The following is a 19,022-nucleotide window of genomic DNA, read 5'->3' on the forward strand; positions in this document are numbered from 1 at the left end:
TACCCTCGTGCAATCCGGCAGGCCGCGGGGCTTCCTCTACGGTCTCCACTCCACGTCGCCTGACGCCCACAGTATTCCCGCCAACTGACAGCATGGACCCACTCACCGACCAACCTGTCAGCCGCGGACGCGTAGTTTCCCAACCACTTGCCACTGCGCACGCGGCATGGAGCGGGCGGGTCCATGTGCGGAGCAGGAGGACCCACCTGGCAGGTGGCCTTCCGTCCAGTACTCTCCCTCTCCCTCCCTCCCTCTCCGATTTTCTCCCCCGCTGTCAGTCTCACTCCTCGCTCTCTCTCTCGCCTCGCCGCCGGCGACGAGCTCGAGCTCGAGCTTCTTCCTCGTATCGCCGACGGCGGCGGCGCTATGGAGCCCATGAACGTAGACAACGGCGGCTGCGGCGGCCTTGACGCGCAGATCGAGCAGCTGATGCAGTGCCGCCCGCTCGCCGAGCAGGAGGTGAGATCCAGCTCAGCTATGTCCCCTTTCCATTCGGTTTTCCGGTTCGCTCGGTGGTGATTTTGCGCCGCGATCTGGTGAATGCTGATTTTTTTTCGATCTGTTGCGAGGGCATGCCTAGGGTTTCTCGCCGGCCCTTTGGTAGCACTCTTTGGGTTCGAAGTGTGATCCGACGATTTGAGGGCTTTTTTACTCTTTTGGTGTCTGGTGATTCGGTGGCATGGAGGGATAATATGGTGTGTAGTTTGTGGCTGGCGAGTGCGGCTTCGAATCATTCCGGTGCTTTTATTCAGATTTGGGTTTTGTTAGTAGATCTCTTTTAATTTTAGCAGAAAAGTAGCACAAAAATGGAAAATTGTATTTGTTGTAATCTGCCAATATTAATCACCCCATTCAATAGTGACGGTTAGAGTGTCTGATGGTACGTGTACACATTGGGTCGATGTATGTATGCATGCATGCTATGAGTCCGCTTGACCGAAAGCAGGAATATTTGGTGCATGTTGATGTTCTAACATTCTTGGAATCGCCATAACGGGTCCCCACATGTTTCAGGTTAAGTCACTGTGCGAGAAGGCCAAGGAGATATTGATGGAGGAAAGCAATGTTCAGGTATGACATGCTGGCAGTTCGCCCCTCACTGTTGGGCTCAGCATCTTTCACTATTGATGCAGGAGGATATCTATATTGCTGGTTCCAAAGGCTGTTTGAACAATGTTGGATAGTCTTTTACCCAGTGCATTAGAGCAACATCTTTTATTGTGTTGTTCCATTTTGGTTGGCATTTTTGTGGTCTTTTGTATCAAGGGTGCTATGACTAAAGAGTCTTTCACATTTTCAGTGCTTTCATTTTGATTCATGTTCCTTGTAGAACACTACACTGACAATTGAAATATGATAAGGTTTTCCTCCTGTCTCATTCCATGTCATCTCCTCAATCATTAGCTTCTATTGTATGTACTAAATGGAACAGATACTTGTTCAAATGGCTACCAGATTATGCATGCATTATGGTATGAAGGCTTCTTTTGTAACTTTCGCATGCAGCCTGTCAAGAGTCCAGTGACGATATGTGGTGATATACATGGACAATTTCATGATCTTGTAGAGCTTTTTCGGATCGGCGGAAAGGTACCGACTATGTTAACTGAGCTTTGCTTCCTTTTAATTTCCTGGAAGAACTTCGTACCCAATACTGAAGCCATCCATTCCATCATCTAATCCCTATCAGTTTTATTCTCTTCTGTTTCCAGTGTCCAGATACCAATTACTTATTTATGGGGGATTACGTGGACCGTGGCTACTATTCTGTTGAGACTGTCACTGTAAGAAATAAACTACTATTTTCTTGTTGAATTCTTTTTTCTGTATTTTTGCAGAATTATCTAGTTTCACATGTAGTTGAGACTGCAGAAAGGAAAATCTTGTTTCTGAAGTTATGCTTTCACACGTTTCTTGTGAATGTATATTTCACCTTGTATTATGTGTAAGCCTGACATATTGACGTGGTTTTTTTTATCCAGCTGCTAGTAGCACTGAAAGTGCGCCACCCACATCGAATTACGATCCTTCGTGGGAACCACGAGAGTCGGCAGGTACCATTAAATATTATCTTTTTGGTTCTTATGCATGTGGGTTTTTGGCTACCATTACCTGAAACTAATTGTGATCAGAGGAAATTACTCTAGTTGTTAGAAATTACATAATATTTTTCTTGTTCAGTACAGTATTTGCTCTGTTGCAATCTAGATGCCATCCATCTTAATGGTAGAATTGTTGTGTTTTCTGTTTCAAACTGAAACTCTTTTTTAATTATGGTTGCAGATCACACAGGTGTATGGATTCTACGACGAATGCCTACGAAAGTGAGTTTGTTTAGATGCTTAAAGTTCAACTTAATTCGAGGTCTAGCATGTTCCTACCCTATGAATACCTGTAGGAGAAGATCTGTGCATGTGTTTTTTTTATCATAGTTCTCTTTTAGCTTCAGATTTATTTTCAGTCTAATATATAGTTGTCCCAATTTTTGTCACATATGCAGAATCTCTGGCATCATGTGCCTTTTCTTTTGCTGCATTAATAGGCTTCTTTAGATTGTCAGAGACTTCTTGTTCATTGTGTATACTATCTGATGGTGCACTATCACTATGCTTTAGAGCTGGTGTGAAAGTTGAATGCTCATATTGTTTGTTATCTTATATAAACTTCTTGGTTCATGTGAGTTGATTGTAAGACTGATTTCTCCTGCAAACCGACCCGACAACATTGTCCTAGCTTGTCATTTCTGTTGCTAACTCTTTTGTTGCAAACCAGGTATGGCAATGCAAATGTATGGAAGACATTTACAGACCTTTTTGATTATTTTCCTCTGACAGCTCTGGTGTGTACTCTTAAGACTGGAATCTCCTTTTTTTTAGTTGTGTTTCTATCTGTCATCCTCACAATAGGCGTCATGCAAATCGTAAAAGACTTGAGTGGCATCATAGCTAAAACAACAAAATAGCTAAGTAGCTATACAATCATACTGTTTTTGCTTCACTAACTTCAGATTCTGTAGATGGCAATATGTTTATGGGTTATGACTCTTTATTTAACCAATTAAAGCATGTTAGAAACAGAGAATCCATAAAGTATGTATATTATACTTGAATGTTCCAGGTATGTGGAACACCCTATTGAACATCAACTATCTTATTCATTTGTTAGTTGACTCCAGCAGCTGTAAATCAAATGCATGTGAGAACTCAGTGTTTGGCCATTAGGGTTGTAGAATATGGTACCAACTATGTTGTGCTATGTTGTGCTATGTTGCTGTCTCAGTTTGATTTTTATACTTGCTGCGCCATTTACTCTTGTTGAAGAACCAGTAATCTGGGTTGTGTAGTGGTGGCTGGTCTGTTCTATGGAACAGAGGTTGGTGACATTCTGGTTAGTCTCCATTGAAAATATGTCGTCCTTTCTGCAACTGTATGAATTGATTGTTCAAACATTGGAAATGATGATAAAGTTTGATGCTGCACCAAAAATTTGATGGTGTTCATTCTGTCTCTACAATCCTAATTGTTGTTTACTGTAGTATGGCACCATAAGATAGCTGTATCCCTTGCATTTTCTCAATATCATGGCATTTTCTGTCCGTGGATTACTGATACTATGTTTATTTTCTGCTTGAAGGTGGAATCTGAGATTTTCTGCCTTCATGGTGGTTTATCTCCATCAATTGAGAATCTTGATAGTGTACGTAGCTTAGATCGTGTCCAAGAGGTTCCTCATGAGGGACCTATGTGTGATCTTTTATGGTCAGATCCGGACGATCGATGTGGTTGGGGCATATCTCCTCGTGGTGCTGGCTACACTTTTGGCCAGGTACACAGTCTGGGTTTTTTGTTACCTCTTTTTGTACTTTTTAAGTTCTAATTTTTTCATTGATTCCTTTGTCTCACCAGGACATATCAGAGCAGTTTAATCACACAAACAATCTCAAACTTGTAGCTCGGGCCCATCAATTAGTTATGGAAGGATATAACTGGGCTCATGTAAGCGATTAAACCTTTATATACTTAATCAGCTTGAGTTTTGAGTGAGTAATCTTTCATGATCATGCATGATGCAATTACAGGAACAAAAAGTTGTCACCATATTCAGTGCTCCAAACTATTGCTACCGATGTGGCAATATGGCATCCATTTTGGAAGTTGACGACTGCAACAGTCACACTTTCATACAGGTAATTTACCATGACATTCTTCTTTGCTACTTTCCATTTTCTTGGGCTTATTTTTTATGGTATCACCCTTATATGAATCTACTGTCTATTGTTGTTATGATTTTTTTTATAAAATGAGTGTAACCATAAATGGAAAATTTTAGTTGGCGGATAGTGCGTTTCTGAAAAGACACCCGCTGATACCTTAGATTCGTTGTGATTTCCCGAATAAACTTCTTATGATGTGTGTACTGCAAAATTATTGTGTATTATCGCCAATTTGGTTTTCCCATTATTGCAGTTTGAACCAGCCCCTAGGAGAGGTGAGCCAGATGTGACCCGAAGAACACCGGATTATTTCCTTTAAGTTATCGATGTTACCATTTTCCAGCATGTGCTGTGAGAATCGCTGTCAACATCTGCTGGATCAAGGGCCAGCCAGAAATAACAAGTGAATACCAAAGTGCTATGCAAAACTCGAGGTCTCCATTGGTCAATGCAAGAGATGCTGCTATCCTGGAAGAAAGCAAGTGTGCCATGTAAAGCCATGCCCGAGTTTTGAAGCCTTTCAGGTGATCGAAGGGCCATCCACTTTCGACTCTCGCCCTCCCTTTTAGGCATATTTTTATAGAGGCGTGAAATTGGCAAAAGACTGAACATCAATTTGTACTTTTGTAGCGTAAGCTTGTACCAATAGGCCTGTACTAATTTGTATCATCATTCATCGATGGCAAGGCACAATCGAACTCCTTTCAGTGATCTAAATTTTGGTAAAGATGTGCTTATGGTACATGCGCATGACTCCTTTCCCAGTTAGGACTTATAGCAGCCTACACAATGTTGTAATTGCTAAAGTATTTTCAGAGTTATGTGCATCCTTCTTCAGTTTCGATATACTGTTGATTTCCACAACCTTTGTTTTTTTGGAACTACACCATACTAATACAAGAATCAACAAGTCAACATGGAAGAGATGAACAGTCGTGTATCTATCGTGAATGCAAGCATGGCGTACACACGTCAACCTTAGATTTTTACTGCTACTGTGATTCTGTGAACCAATTAACCTGTGTCAGGAGATGAAGAAATCGGCCATGGATCGAGCGGCAAGATTGGTCGTCGGTCATCGGCCGTGTGGTGGCGTAACAAGAGTCTGTACACGCCGTCGCGCATCCCTTTGCCGGCCGGCGAGGTCACACGGAGGTGCTGGCGAGCAGCTGGTTGGCGGCGACGCCCCTGCCCTTCATGACGTGCTTCCGGAGGCCTGGGATGTGGACGTTGGTGATGTAGTCCGTCCAGTCCACGCTCCGCACGTCGAAGTGGAAGCGCGCCTTCTCCGCCGCCGACATGGCCGCGAAGAGCGCCTCCGTGTTGCCATTGTCGAAGCGGCCGCCGTAGAAGGTGTAGGGCTGGTAGATGCTGCCCAGGTGGATGGTCTGCTCGACGGACTTGGCGCAGAGGTCGCGCGCCCGCTGCGAGAGTCGCTGCTCCGACGACGACGACGAGGAGGACCGGGCGCTCCGCAGCAGCGCGTCCGTCTCCACGTAGCTGGCGAACTGCTCCATGCTGTCGAACAGCCGCATCGGCGGCACCGGGATGGGCCGCCCCGCCGCGTCGCTGTAGGGGCACCGCGTGAAGTGCTGGAACAGGAACCGGCTCAGCTCGCCGAACACCAGCGGGTTCACCGTCGACGACGACACGTGGTACACGTGCATCCCGGGTCCCGGCGGCGACGCCCCGCCGCCGTGCTTCGCCATCGACGCCAGCGTCGCGTTCACCACCATGTCCGCCGGGACCTTAAAAATTAGATCGATAGACATTGTTACTGACAAATGTTTGGCAATCCTAGCCAACATGTACACGTATCATCAGCTGCTTACCACATCGAGAACGCCTTCCGGATCGGCGAGGAACCCACTCAGTTGGCCTTTGCCGTAGTAGAGGACGACAGGGTCCATCATTCTGTGTGTTCGTCAATTTGCCAGTGGCAAGAGAGATCATTGAAGATGCATACCTGAATATCTGATCACTGAAAGTTATTTTACATACCTGTTCCCTTCCATCCAGCCGGGGAAGGGGTCCCTCCAGGTGCTCTCGATGACGCTGGGCCTGATGGTGACTACCGGTACCTCCCCTCGCATGCTGTTGATGACCATCTCCCCCATGGCCTTGGTGAACACATAAGTGTCCTGCCACCCATGGAGCTTTGCCCTACCAAACACAAAGAACACAGATCAAACAAAACTAATGCCCTTTCATGTCTGCACTTGTATTGATGAATCTTGATCAGATGGTTAGACTGATCAGAAGCAAAAGGTAGAGAAAAACACTACCCTACCTCTCCAGGCCTAGATCTTTCATTTCTTGGGCAAAAGAAGCAGAATCACTGGAGTGTCTTCTGGAGTAGCCGAAGGCCAGCTTGATCTCTGCCTCGATGTCCAGCACGGTGCTGCCCTTATCTTCTGAAGATCCCAACTCCTTGGCTATAGTGTCTCCCATGCGAAACGGCTTCTCCAGCACCAGGCCTTGCCTCTGCCCATTCACATACGCTGTTTGGCAAACACATCAGCATTCAAACACAGTGCTGAGTCCTGTAAGCTCTGGAATAACAAAAAAAAAGAAGAAGGTAGGAGCTTTTAATTTCACCACAAGAATTCGTGTTTTGCACTCTGACCTGTCGACACTTGCAAGAAGAGCTTGAGCCGCTGGAACCGCTGCGCGAAGCTCATGATCCGGAACGGGCCCACGGTGTTGATGTCCATGGCGACATCGTACCTGCCACCAAAAGCGCAGAACACTCATGGGTCGTGGCCATGGAACCGATGACTGCTGAAGCATGCATCTTTGGAGCAACAAAACTGGTGTGGCGTCACGAACCGCTCGTCGAAGGTGGTGTTCGCCGCCGAGTTGATGATAATGTCCACTTGGCCGGCGATCTCGTCGGCGAGCTCGGGAGCGATGCCGATGTTGGCCTCCCTTACGTCGCCGACGACGGGAACCAGCTTCCTTGCGATGAAGCTGCTGTAGTCGCTCCCGTGGACTTCCTGCAGGCATCTGAACAACTCCGTGTCCACTACCTGCACATATTTAGCATGAGTGCAGAAAAAAAAAACATGGTCATCTGGATGAACGAGGAATGTTGGTTAGTGTGCGAGAAGAAGCAACTAGCGCCAGACCTCATTTTGCAGTCTCCTCAATGCTGTCTCGCTGTCCTTGGCCTTGATCAACACGTATATCTTGCCAACGTCAGGATTCGTCCTCAAAATCTTCTCGATAAGAACTGGCGCAGGATAAAAGGGGAGGAATGAAGCGCAGAGCTAGCTAGGATTCGGATGCTACATGCCTAGCAGACGGTAGAGACGTATCACCTTTGGCCAGGAAACCGGTTCCGCCGGTGATGAGGAAGTTCTTGGCGCCGAGGAACTCCGCGACCCCAATCCCGCCGGCGTGATCCTCCGGCGACGTGGTGGAACCGGCCGCTCCCGAATCACCTTCGAGCCCTTGCCCTGCTGGGAAGGACGAAGACGACGACGACGGCCTTGAGCCTGTACCGGACGAGCAGCACGCCACGGCGGCATTGCCGTGCCGCCTCGACAGCAACGACGGCGACGGGTGCAGCACGCCGCCCCTGCCGTACTGGTGGCCTCGGCGGCCTCCGGCGAAGAGGACGGCGCGTGAGAGGTTCACGCATGAACTCCCCATGGCCGCCAACAAAGAGGTGCAGGTGCGGGCTAGGTGCACAAAGGGTAGACAACGCGGAGCTCCGCCCCGCGGTCGCAGCAGGGTAGGTGGGTGTGTGGTGTCAAGGCGAGCTGCTACTTCCTGCCTGGATCGAAACGGATCGAGACCAAGGCGAAGAAGCCGGAGCCGAGCCAGTGACCTACAAAGCCCCGCGAGCTGCGCTGCGAGGAAGCAGGGATCGGAGGGGCCAGCTTTAAAAGTTGGTGATGCGCCGAGAGGAAGCCACCAGCATGCCAGGGCATCTTTGTGCCGCTGGGCGGAGGAGCAATTTATAACGCGCGCATGATGGGGAGGTGAGGAGGGGCGAGGGGGATCAAACGGAAAGAGAGCCAGCGAGCGGCGAGCCCCGCGGCCGAGCTCCTGACGAGGCCCGGGTCGTGTGGTGGCGCCGTAGGCGAGGCACGCAAAGCTCGTGCACTTCTTGGAAATGCGGTGACGCAATGGGCGATCGGTACGATGGTAGGGCAGCGACTAGCGCTTGCGTGCACACAACGTACATCAGAAAGGCAACGGGCACGGCAGCTATCCAGAATCCAGAATTCAGACCAGTGCTACCGTACAGCATCGTCCGCCATGGCCTGCAGCGGCTGCAACTTATCCCGGCCTGGTTTCAACCAGATGTTCTCGGAAGTCGATGTACCATCCGAATAGACCGATGATTCTATGAGATAGCTAAATCTGTAATCTGACACTGACAAATAAGATCCAGCCATGTGTTTAATCTATATTTTCTATAAATTTAGATAAATTTAAAGAAGTTTGACTTAGAACCAACCAACCACTGACGGAATCAAAGGGCCCAGCAGGGCCCTGACACCTAAGGAATGCATGATCCCTGTATGGATTATACAGTATACTGCAAAATAGCTACTTGTACCTGCTTCAAGCCAATCAGAGTTGAGGCTGATTAGCCCTTTAAGTGGGCAAGCCTCATGGATGCCTACACTAAATTAATGTATAGCAGGAACCAAATATGCATTGCACGCGATTTTTTTCTTAGTCCTAAACCTCAGATTCAGTTTGTTTTGTGTTCTCAAGCACATATTGAATTGTGTAACACGGGAAACATAAATTATGTGTTAATCGTGAAAGTGTTATGAAACCCAAAAATAAGACATCGTGTTCCTTTTTCCATGAACATGGGGGATTTTCTATAAGCAAAACTTTACTAATCTTAGAAGACTATCAACTTTCATTTTTGCGCACCATTATAACATCTTAACTGCGAGAGAAGCTCCTAAAGACAGCACCAACCAGAAACAACACGATTGTAATTTTTATATGTAATTTCTTGCTCCCTCCTCCACCGGGTATGTTTATATTTCATGTTCGAACCTTTCTATGTGTATTCCTGGCTCCGCCCTCGCGTACAACCTATAATGTGTACTCGCAGAGAATAGCGCTTCGGTCAATGCCGCGATGGCATCGCTCAGTAGAGTCTATTATGATCGCGTGCAAGCGCAACTGATGATCACGAAGAAAACAAACTACTTTTGAAACCAGTAGAAACTTTCTTTAGGCCGTGACGAAGAAAAAAGGCAAAATTAGCCCGTGGACACCGTTCGATGGGAGCTTTTGCTGCAGCCATCTAATAAAAAACAGTTTGGCCTGGACACACTCCTCAAACGCGCCTTTTGCTGCTAGACACCGGACTCTATATTTTACTCAATTAAATTGTAAAGGCACCTGAAATGACAGTTTTACCCCTGTTGCCTTTTCAGATCGAGATGCACGCATCGTTCCCCTCCCAACTCAATCGCTTCTTGCTTTCTCGGTGGCTGGCTGCACCGGCGATACAAGCGGCGGTGGTAGCACGCCGCTGCATCCCAGGCTGCGCCGCCCTCGACGCTGGCGCGCAGCCCCTCCAGCGGCTTTCCTCCCCCTACCCACCCCACTCGCGGCGCGGGGTCGTGCCCGACGGGCGACGGCACCCGGGGAAGCGCCTCCTAGGGCGCGACCTTGGCCCACCAGAGCCACAGCGCGGCCCCTCCAGCGGCAGTCGGTAGAAGATGGAGGTCCCACGATTTCTCAGCGAGATTTTCCCGCAGGATCAGACCGATCTTTCATGGGTTCCCGATGGGTAAGTCTTCTTCCAATTTCCCCTAGGGTTAGTTTTAACTTTGACCTCGATTTTGCTCAGTAGACCATAACATGTGTTGATTCTGCTTCAATTTGTGTCAATATTTGTGTATAGGATGGATCCCAATTCATCCTACAGGCTTGCTGTGCGTGTTGGTGCTTATGTGAAATTGACTGATGATGGCAACCGTGTTTATTGTGATGCCTGTAATATTCCAAAGGTTTTAGGTAGGGATCGCACCAATTGGAAAGATTTGGTAGTTGATATTGCTACAGAAATTAATCTAGGACCTAACAACAAGGTGCGTGTCACATATTGGGACAAAATAATCGTAGCTATGAGGAGCTTAGTTCTGACTAGAAATTAATTGATGCAATTGACATGTATTGGGAGATAAGAAGGCTTTCATTGCAAGTCTGTGTTATGAAAAAAGATGATTCAGATTCTGTGCATGAAATTGGGCGGAAGCAAAACATTCCTTGTCTGTTGCAGGGAAGCACCGAGACCTCAGATGCCCAGATTATTGCAGTACCTTCATCTGAAACTGCACCATCTCTTTTGGAGCCTCTAGTTCAGGAAAGTGTTGAAGTAGCTTGGGTGGACGATGATGTAGAGTATGTTGGTCTGGATGATGAGGATCCTTTCAAAACTTTACTTTCTGATTCTGAATGTGATGGGTTGGATGATGTTTTAGAGTGTGTTGACTTGGAGGATGATGTCGAGTGTGTTGGCTTGGACGATGAATTAGTTGTGGATGATGCATTGGGTTGTGAAATATTTATACATGCAACGGATTTAGAGAACCCGACAATAGCAGTTGGTGTAACTTTTGGGGATGGTGATACTTTTAAGAAAGCAATTAGGCAATATGCAATTAAGGGTGAATTCGAAATTGCAGCTCCCTATTCTGAGTCAACAAGGTATAGAGGGTATTGCAAAGCTGAACGGTGCAAGTGGCGGATACATGCTTCACGATTGCAGGATGAAAGGACATGGAAGGTATTGCAGAAATTTGATTAATTTGCATGAACAAATTGCATTTTTGTTTGTGCACTGATTTTTTTTGTTCTTTTTCTGCAGATAAAGAAAATACCTTATCCATACACTTGTCAAAGCACAGGGAAAGTTGAAAAAAATAGCATGGCAAGCAATCATTGGGTGAGGGATAGGGTTCTCGATTGCCTTGCAAAGGACTCTACAATTGGAGCTAAAGCACTAAAGACAAGATTAGAAGAGCAGTATCACCTGCAGTTGTCATACTGGGTAGTGTGGGATGGAAGAAATATGGCTTTGGAACAACTCAAAGGAAAGTGGGATGACAGTTTCGAGCACATTTTCAGTTTCAAGGCAGAGGTTGAGAAGACAAATCCTGGGAGTTTGGTGGATATTGAATTTGAGAAAGTTGGGAAGAAGAAGAGATTTACTAGAATGTTTGTTGCCCTAAGTGCATGTGTGGATGGTTTTCTACATGGTTGTAGGCCTTTTCTTGGTGTGGACTCCACCCACTTGACTAGAAAATGGAAGGGCCAACTTGCATCGGCTACTGCTATTGATGGGCATAATTGGATGTTTCCTGTGTGTTATGGGGTATTTGGATCAGAGACAACTGAAAATTGGTCATGGTTTGTTAGCAGACTTCATCAAGCTATTGGCTCACCTCAAGGCCTAGTGATCTCAACAGATGCAGGAAAAGGAATTGATTCTGCTGTTACTCACATCTTCAAAAATGGGGTTGAGCATAGAGAGTGCATGAGGCAGTTAGTTGCAAACTTTCAGAAGCGATATCGAGGTGAGGTCTTTGAGAAGCACTTATGGCTAGCATGTAGAGCTTACCAGATACATAGATTTGAAAAGCACTATAATTTGATGTATGAAGCTTGCCCCGAAGCAATGAAGTGGATACATGATAACCACAAGCACATCTGGACAAGGTACTTGTTTTCCGAAGCAAGCAAGTGTGATTATGTCACAAATAACATAGCTGAGATATTTAATAGCTGGATTAGGAATGAAAAATCCTTGCATGTGGTTGATCTTATGGATAGGATAAGACAATTATGCATGCAAAAAATATTCTTGAGAAGAAAAATTGCTATGAAGCTTAAAGATAAGATACTGCCTAATGTCATGAAGGACCTCTTTGCAAGGAGTCGAGGTTTGAAATATATCTGGAGGTATTCACACAAAGAAGGTGGTAAAGAAGGTGAGATGTTAGGTGAAGTTGAAGGTGTTACGAAGAATCTAGTTCATTGGAGGCATACTGTTGATCTCCATGAGGGGAAGTGCACCTGTAGGCGTTGGCAAATCACCGGTCTGCCATGCACACACGCTTTGTGTATTATAACCTCAATTCGAGGTTATAATATTGAAGACTATGTTCATGAATATTATTCTGTGGCAAAGTTCAAGAAAGCTTATGGAAAATCTGTAAAGCCAATGACAGATAGGAAACAATAGCCTCAAGTTGACCCAGGGTTCAAGTTGTGGCCTCCAATTCTTAAAAGGGCAGTAGGGAGACCAATAGTGAGAAGATATAAATCGGTAGCGGAAGGGGGCTCTGGAAAAAGAACCACAAGATGCAAAAGGTGCAAGCAGCTTGGACATATGGAAAAAACATGTAACGAGTATGTTTATAAATCTGATGCACCACCGCCTGCCCCTCCAAAACCAAAGAGAAAGAGAGGCAAGAAAAATGTCACAGTAGTGCCATCTAGTACTGCTGAACCAACACAGCAACAACCATCATTTTCTGACCCATTGTAAGATTTTTTCACTCAAACTTTATGGTGTTTGACTTAACTTGCACATATCTCATATATATATATATATATATATATATATATATATATATACATTTCACAGTGCTACACCATCTAGAGCAATCTCCACTGTTTCTACACCAAGTCCAGTGATAAGGAGGTATTGCATTTTTCTGATCGTTGGTATTACTGTCATAGCTACAATTTTACATGATTTCTACCTATATGTAGTATGTCAAGAAAAATGCTGGAATATGACTTATCTACACCAACTAGAGCCATGACACTAGTTTCTACACCAAGCTCTGTCACAAGAAGGTACTGCAGCTTCATTCTCTATACCTTTATGCTTTTTGTCTATATTTATTTCACACAACTCTATTTACATTTACAGCCGTAAGAGGATACTTGAACTTGAAGACACTATATAGAGCATGTTCAATGTCTTGCTTTATCTCCGGTTTCTATCAACGACAAGAAAAAGCCAAAAAAGCTGAAGGTTGTCAGATTCAAGAAAACATAATCTATGTAGTGATATGTTCATGTAGTGTTTTTGTTCAAAGCATGACCTTGTAATACGTGGCCTTGTAATGTTTGGATCTGGTAATGTACTAGATAGCCTAATATGACTGGAGCATGATATTTTGTTGGACCTGCTACTTCCATTAACCTGTCATATTATTCTAAGATAAAATGCTGTTGAATTGCTCTATCATATTGCCCTGTTTGTTGTTCGAATATTCTCCTGTTATGGTGTTCAAATGTTTATTTGAAGGGGCAAGGGTATTCTTGTCCAGAAATATTGTTTTCTTACCTGTTTGAGTGAAATATGTTATTATAACAGCTATAATGTCCAGCAGCAAATTAACATGTTTGAGCAGTGTGTTTTGGCAAAACTCTTCTTTCTTAATATCCCGTGGCAAAAGCCACAATTGAACGGTTTTCCCAAGAAAAAACTACTGACCTCGGTAAAGATTCTACTTCGAGTAGGCCTCGTAGGTTCTCCTGTCTGGGACAGTGGTCCGTACGATCGGTCACGGACGGACTGCACTTACCGAGCTCACGAGCTGGGTACGACGCCGTCGAGCCTGCAACTTTCGCCTTCATCGCGCCAAGAGAAAAAACGGAAAACGTCTGCCACCCATCAGTCAGTCGGTGGCCAAAGGATTATGGGCCCTCCAGTCTCCAGATCAACCCAAGGAAAAAAAATCTCTCCGGGCCGAACGGCACCGAGCCTTGTTGTCCGCGAGTATTAATAACGGGGCGCAGCGAAGGACCACTGGACCACCGGACAGCGGAAAACGAGCTGGGCTCGACTGCAAACGGGCTGAGCATGCGTGCGGCCCGAAACCGCTGCGCAGTGGGCCTCTCGTTTCTCAGCCTGGCAGCCTCTCTTTCCTTCCCCGGCGCGAGCCAGGAGAGGCCCATCATCTACGAGATTTTTTAGCACAAGAAATGGCCTTTGTGGGCTTCTACAGTGTGCTGCCGCCACACGCCCGTTGCTGCCCAGCCGCCTCTCTCAGCGAGCCCTCGTCTTCCCCTCCCCATTATTCTATTCCCGGGATTCCTAAATTCCTTCCTTCCCCTGTTGCTGCGACTGCGACTGCGACTGCGACTGCGGCCCGCCCCACCCACCTAGGCTGCTAGGCACCTACCGCCGCCTGCCTGCTTCTCCTCCTCGCTTCGCTTCCGAGCAACCTTCGAGCGAGCGGCGACCGCAGCAGGGGTTCGGGAGACGGGGCCAGGCCATGGGGAAGTACTTGCGCAAGGGCAAGGTGTCCGGGGAGGTCGCCGTCATGGAGGTCCCCGGCGGCGCGCTGCTCGGCGTCCGCACGCGCTCCCGCACGCTCGCGCTGCAGCGGGCGCAGAGGCCGCCCGACAAGGGGGAGGTGGGCGAGGCCGCCGGGGATTACCTCGAGCTCCGGAGCCGGAGGCTCGAGAAGCCGCACAAGGAGCAGGCGGCGCCGGCGCCCGCGCCCAAGAAGGGCGCCGCTAGGAAGGCCGCCGCCGCGGTATCGCGCGCGCTGGCCGAGGACGAGGTCGAGGTCTCCTTCGGGGAGAACGTGCTCGACTTCGATGCCATGGAAAGGTGAGATTTTTCGACCTCCACGGTTCCGGTCTTCACCCAATTCCGTTCCTTTGCCGCGAGGGGGATTCGTTAGGGTTTGCGCTATCTTCTCGATTCCAGTCCATTAGCGCCGCCACGGGGTACCCAGTGCTTCGAATTCGCTGTTGAATGATGGCACCATTTGGCGCCCAATTCAATTTTTTTGGTTTCCCCCCATTATCCTTTCCAGTGTGTGCAATGTTCTGTTGTATCCTTGAGACAACGTGTCGGTCTAGAGGTCCACTCTTTGGCTGAAATTGAGCCTCCTGCATTCATATCAGCTGCCAAAATTCAATTGAACTCGGTAATCCTGTTTAGCTTAAAAGAATCTCTATCTTATTTTATACAAACCTAGACATAAAAGATGCACTTTTTTGCTCAAAGAAACAAGTAATCCTCAATTAGTTGCATGTCAAATCCTTGGATTCTTGCACCCAATCCAAACTAAAGCTGCCTTTTTAGTGGAGTATCTCTAGTGGCCGTTGCTTAGTCTTACCCATAGCCGGAGGGGAAAAGTTTCCTCCTTTTCTCTCCCCTTACCTACACGCGCAGCCCTTCGTTCTCTGGCATTTTCCCTGTGCTTCCTAGTTGGGTCTCGGTTACTGTTGGGGTTCGGCAGTCACCCTCCCAATCTTTTGCCAATCAAAGGCCCTTTTGTAAGAAATTTCAATTGCCGGAAAGGCAGCACAAATCTCGCACTCAAGATCCCAGTTCGTGTGTTTCTGCTCACTTGCCACTGTTTTATGTTTGGAGGGCAACTAAATGGCATGCCATTGGCAAGCAGCTCATCATTAGCCGTGTACCAATCTACCAGAGTGACGCCAGCATTGAATACCTCCTGCTTGTTAGCTGCCTGGGATCATTGGCCCTTGGGATGGAGATGGACCACCCTTCTCGAAATGCAAACATGAAATGGAGTTTTCCCTCCATTTCAGTTTTGGTGCATCAACCACTATACTTCATTGGAAAAATGCCTAGCGCAAGTCCATCAAGGGAACTTTTTTTTTCTGGTATCTGCTGTGCAATGTGGTGCTCTGGGTTCTATAGCTGTTTGAAAAAAAGTACAGTGTCATGAGATGTGTTACACTATTTTAGTCGCATATTCTTGTGTGCATCGGCCCACATTGGCATCAAACCCATCCATCAATCCCTCATCTCATTTTCCATGCTTGATATCTCATGAAACCCATCCATCAATCCCTCATCTCATTTTACATGCTTGGTATCTCATGAAACCCATCCATCAATCCCTCATCTTATTTTCCATGCTTGATATCTCATGAAACAATCTTCCTTGCTTCAAAAGAACAGAAAGAGAAGCAAGGTGTCACACAAATCTTAGCCCAGATTATTGTAATACCCTGATAGTGTGGTCTAACAAATTGGGAACCAATCCACATTTCTATTGTCACATCAATCCCCATTTATCACAAACAGCTGCTCAAATTGAAACTAAAAGGAGGACTGGAGGAGTATGGGGTCTGTGAGGTCACCATGAACGGCCTGGTGGTGCTGATGGCCTGGTGGGTTCCATGTGGGTGGCGCTGCAAGGAAGTAAGAAGTGCAGGCAGACTGCAGGTGAAGTAGGCAGAGAGGCAGGGCCCTGTGATGGAAGAACCGCAGTGGTGATGCTAGGTCGATTTGGGGGGGGGGTGGGGGGGACGCGACTACAGCGAACTTCTCTGGATCTGGTGCGTAGAGGAGAGGCAGAATCCTAACGGACTCTCAGGTCTGACCAGAAGAGTGGGTGGACCCAAAGCTTTGGTATGCCTATATATCTGGAGGAGTAACCGAGAAAGCAAGAAACAATGTGGTTACTTCAATACGCTTTTGAAGCCGTGTTAATAGTCATCGTTATCACCAGGACGGAGCAAAATGTAGACATGATATTAAAAGCGCTACGAGGCAAGCGTATCTACATGGCTATTTTGCTGTAGTGTTAGGGATGGAGACACAGTTTAAGTGCAAATTTTGTTTGCCCCTTAGTAAGGTTTGCATATAGTAGTGCACTAGTACAAGATTGAACAGTAACTTAAAGGACTGGTTTTTGAATATTGTGTCTGTGATAGTTGGCCTCACTTGATGTCTGCTTCTGGGCGACCCCATGGGATTTCAATTTAGGAGTGAGAAAAAAAATTGTACATTGCAATGGTACTTGTGCATTTATGCCACTGTTTGTTTTTCTTTCGAGTTTTTTTACTCATGTCTCTTTTGATTGCAGGAATACCAGAGAGACGACGCCTTGCAGTTTGATTAGGAGCTCAGATATGATAAGCACCCCAGGATCTACAACTAAAAGCAAAACCAGCAAGTCGATGACTTCCCGTCGCAGAATGGAAGCCTCAGTCTGCCGTTTCATACCGAGTTCACTTGAGATGGAAGAGTTCTTCACAGCGGCTGAACAACATGAGCAGGATACCTTCAGGGAGAAGTACGTCTGGCTTCCTTCTCTATGACTTAAACATTCTGTTAATTTTTGCATTGGCTGACATTGAACTGCAATATTGTTCTGATCAGGTATAATTTCTGTCCTGTGAACGACAGTCCTCTTCCTGGACGGTATGAATGGGCGAGGCTAGGCTGCTAGATTTTCAGCACCAGAGCTCCATTGATCTGATATGTCTACAACAATGACTAGTGCCGTGGCCGTGGCGCAACCAACTGGATTGGATTAGCCTCCTTGTCTGTTGTAAAAATTAGATTAATTAGCCTGTAGCTGAATGATCTTGTGTAACGAACAGGTGCAGCGCTGACTTACACCCAGATCCCCAACCTTACTGTAACCGTTAACTGGTCAACGCTCATGCTGTAACCGAACCATCTCATGTAGTGTAGTGTAGGCCTAATCATCTGTGCCTAGTCCTTGAACCAAATTAATGAATTAGAGTTATATTTGCATGGCATTTGCCTGATGTTTTAGGCTGTTGCATGTAACATGGCAAACTCATGCTGTGGTCTGAAATATTGCCTTGCGCCATTTGAACGTGGAGGCCTCGTCGTGCCCTTGAAAGGCCATGTCAGGATGGAATCTGTGGGGGCTTCACGGGACTTGCATTCGCTGTGTTCGTGATACTCCTGAAATCTTAACCGCGAACTGGTTTGGGTTCCATTGGGAGTTCGGTCTTGTGGCGTGAGTCGGACACTGTGTCGTTTCCTTCGACTGGTCAGCGATCATTGGGTGATGCCATGGTGGTCTTGCATGGAGAGACCGGTGCATCAGCAGTGATGAATCGTTTTGGAATGTTGCCGGCGAATGCTGTAATAAAGTTCATGTTTTCTGTCAACTAGCCAGCTAGGTCATTGAGGAATTTGTCCTGCCTGCTCTTTCACCTTTCAGGCAAACGTCCTTTTTCACTTCATCTTTGCCGCTTTCCCGTTTAATCAAAAGATATCTTCCTACATCGCTGCCTGAAATTGATGCTGGTTATGGTTAATATGTTCTTAGTGGCTGATGCAAATGGTTTTCACTAAAAAAAGATGATGCAACGGATTACTAGAAAAATGTACTCGTCTGTTTTGCGAGGAAAAACAGTACTTGTTTTTTAAATTTTCTATAAATATATTGTGGTCCAAACATTTATTTAACCATTTTAAAGAAGCAACGGGTGAAACCATCTCTAAATACTCCCCTTTTTTAATATAAAAGACACTTCTTCCGATCTCTGCATGAATCTTCCGATATAAATCATTTCCTTCTTGACAACATCTACCTAATCACGAGAAGCAATACAAAATTGTTGGACCGGTGGGTACAGGAGCATGCGCTTTCGGCTCAGCTCCCCTCAGCAGGTCCGGATCATTTTCTTCGTGTTCGAGCACACCATTCCCTCTGCCGGACAGACCAAGTGGCAAATAAAATTAAAAATCTCGGACCAAGTCCTTTTGGGAAACATAACAAATTGCTATAGGTTCAGACGTTTCAATCTGACGCTTTAGAAACTCATGACACCGTACGTGCGTTCATCGCATGGACTACTATGTCGTCCTAGTTTATCCTGCTCTTGGAACGGACACTCGAGTCAGAGAGGAAGCCACCAGCTCTCTGAATTCTGAATCATCGCGGCAGTTCGTGCTGGTACTGAATCCTCGTGTACTTTCCGAGTTTCTTCCGTTTGTGCTGTGTCTAAATGACGAGAGATTAGGTCCGTTTCTGGTCGTCCTAAAGGTGGT

At 46.4% G+C, this 19,022-nt stretch overlaps 3 protein-coding genes across 3 annotated transcripts; 2 read left to right on the plus strand and 1 right to left on the minus strand.

Moving 5' to 3' along the window:
• The first annotated feature begins 230 nt into the window (after positions 1-230).
• Positions 231-4,955, plus strand: LOC112874275 (serine/threonine-protein phosphatase PP2A-4 catalytic subunit-like). The gene is made up of 11 exons (XM_025937507.1): positions 231-459; positions 1,015-1,071; positions 1,507-1,590; positions 1,713-1,784; positions 1,983-2,054; positions 2,284-2,324; positions 2,773-2,839; positions 3,634-3,825; positions 3,906-3,995; positions 4,079-4,186; positions 4,467-4,955. Exons 1-11 carry the CDS (start codon positions 367-369, stop codon positions 4,530-4,532), a joined length of 942 nt encoding a protein of 313 aa, XP_025793292.1. The 5' UTR covers positions 231-366; the 3' UTR covers positions 4,533-4,955.
• Positions 4,956-5,110: 155 nt separating this feature from the next.
• Positions 5,111-7,867, minus strand: LOC112873412 (fatty acyl-CoA reductase 2-like). The gene is made up of 8 exons (XM_025936371.1): positions 7,534-7,867; positions 7,342-7,445; positions 7,043-7,242; positions 6,840-6,940; positions 6,504-6,714; positions 6,215-6,376; positions 6,046-6,127; positions 5,111-5,961 (listed from the first exon to the last, which is right to left on the minus strand). The coding sequence occupies exons 1-8, from the start codon at positions 7,865-7,867 to the stop codon at positions 5,359-5,361; spliced, it is 1,797 nt and encodes a 598-aa protein (XP_025792156.1). The 3' UTR covers positions 5,111-5,358.
• Positions 7,868-14,319: 6,452 nt separating this feature from the next.
• On the plus strand, positions 14,320-17,835 carry LOC112874276 (cyclin-dependent kinase inhibitor 5-like). The gene is made up of 3 exons (XM_025937508.1): positions 14,320-14,834; positions 17,074-17,283; positions 17,370-17,835. The coding sequence occupies exons 1-3, from the start codon at positions 14,494-14,496 to the stop codon at positions 17,437-17,439; spliced, it is 621 nt and encodes a 206-aa protein (XP_025793293.1). The 5' UTR covers positions 14,320-14,493; the 3' UTR covers positions 17,440-17,835.
• The last annotated feature ends 1,187 nt before the right edge of the window (positions 17,836-19,022 follow it).

The sequence above is a fragment of the Panicum hallii genome, chromosome 9 (genome assembly GCF_002211085.1).
Source record: "Panicum hallii strain FIL2 chromosome 9, PHallii_v3.1, whole genome shotgun sequence".
In the NCBI taxonomy this organism is placed as follows: domain Eukaryota; kingdom Viridiplantae; phylum Streptophyta; class Magnoliopsida; order Poales; family Poaceae; genus Panicum; species Panicum hallii.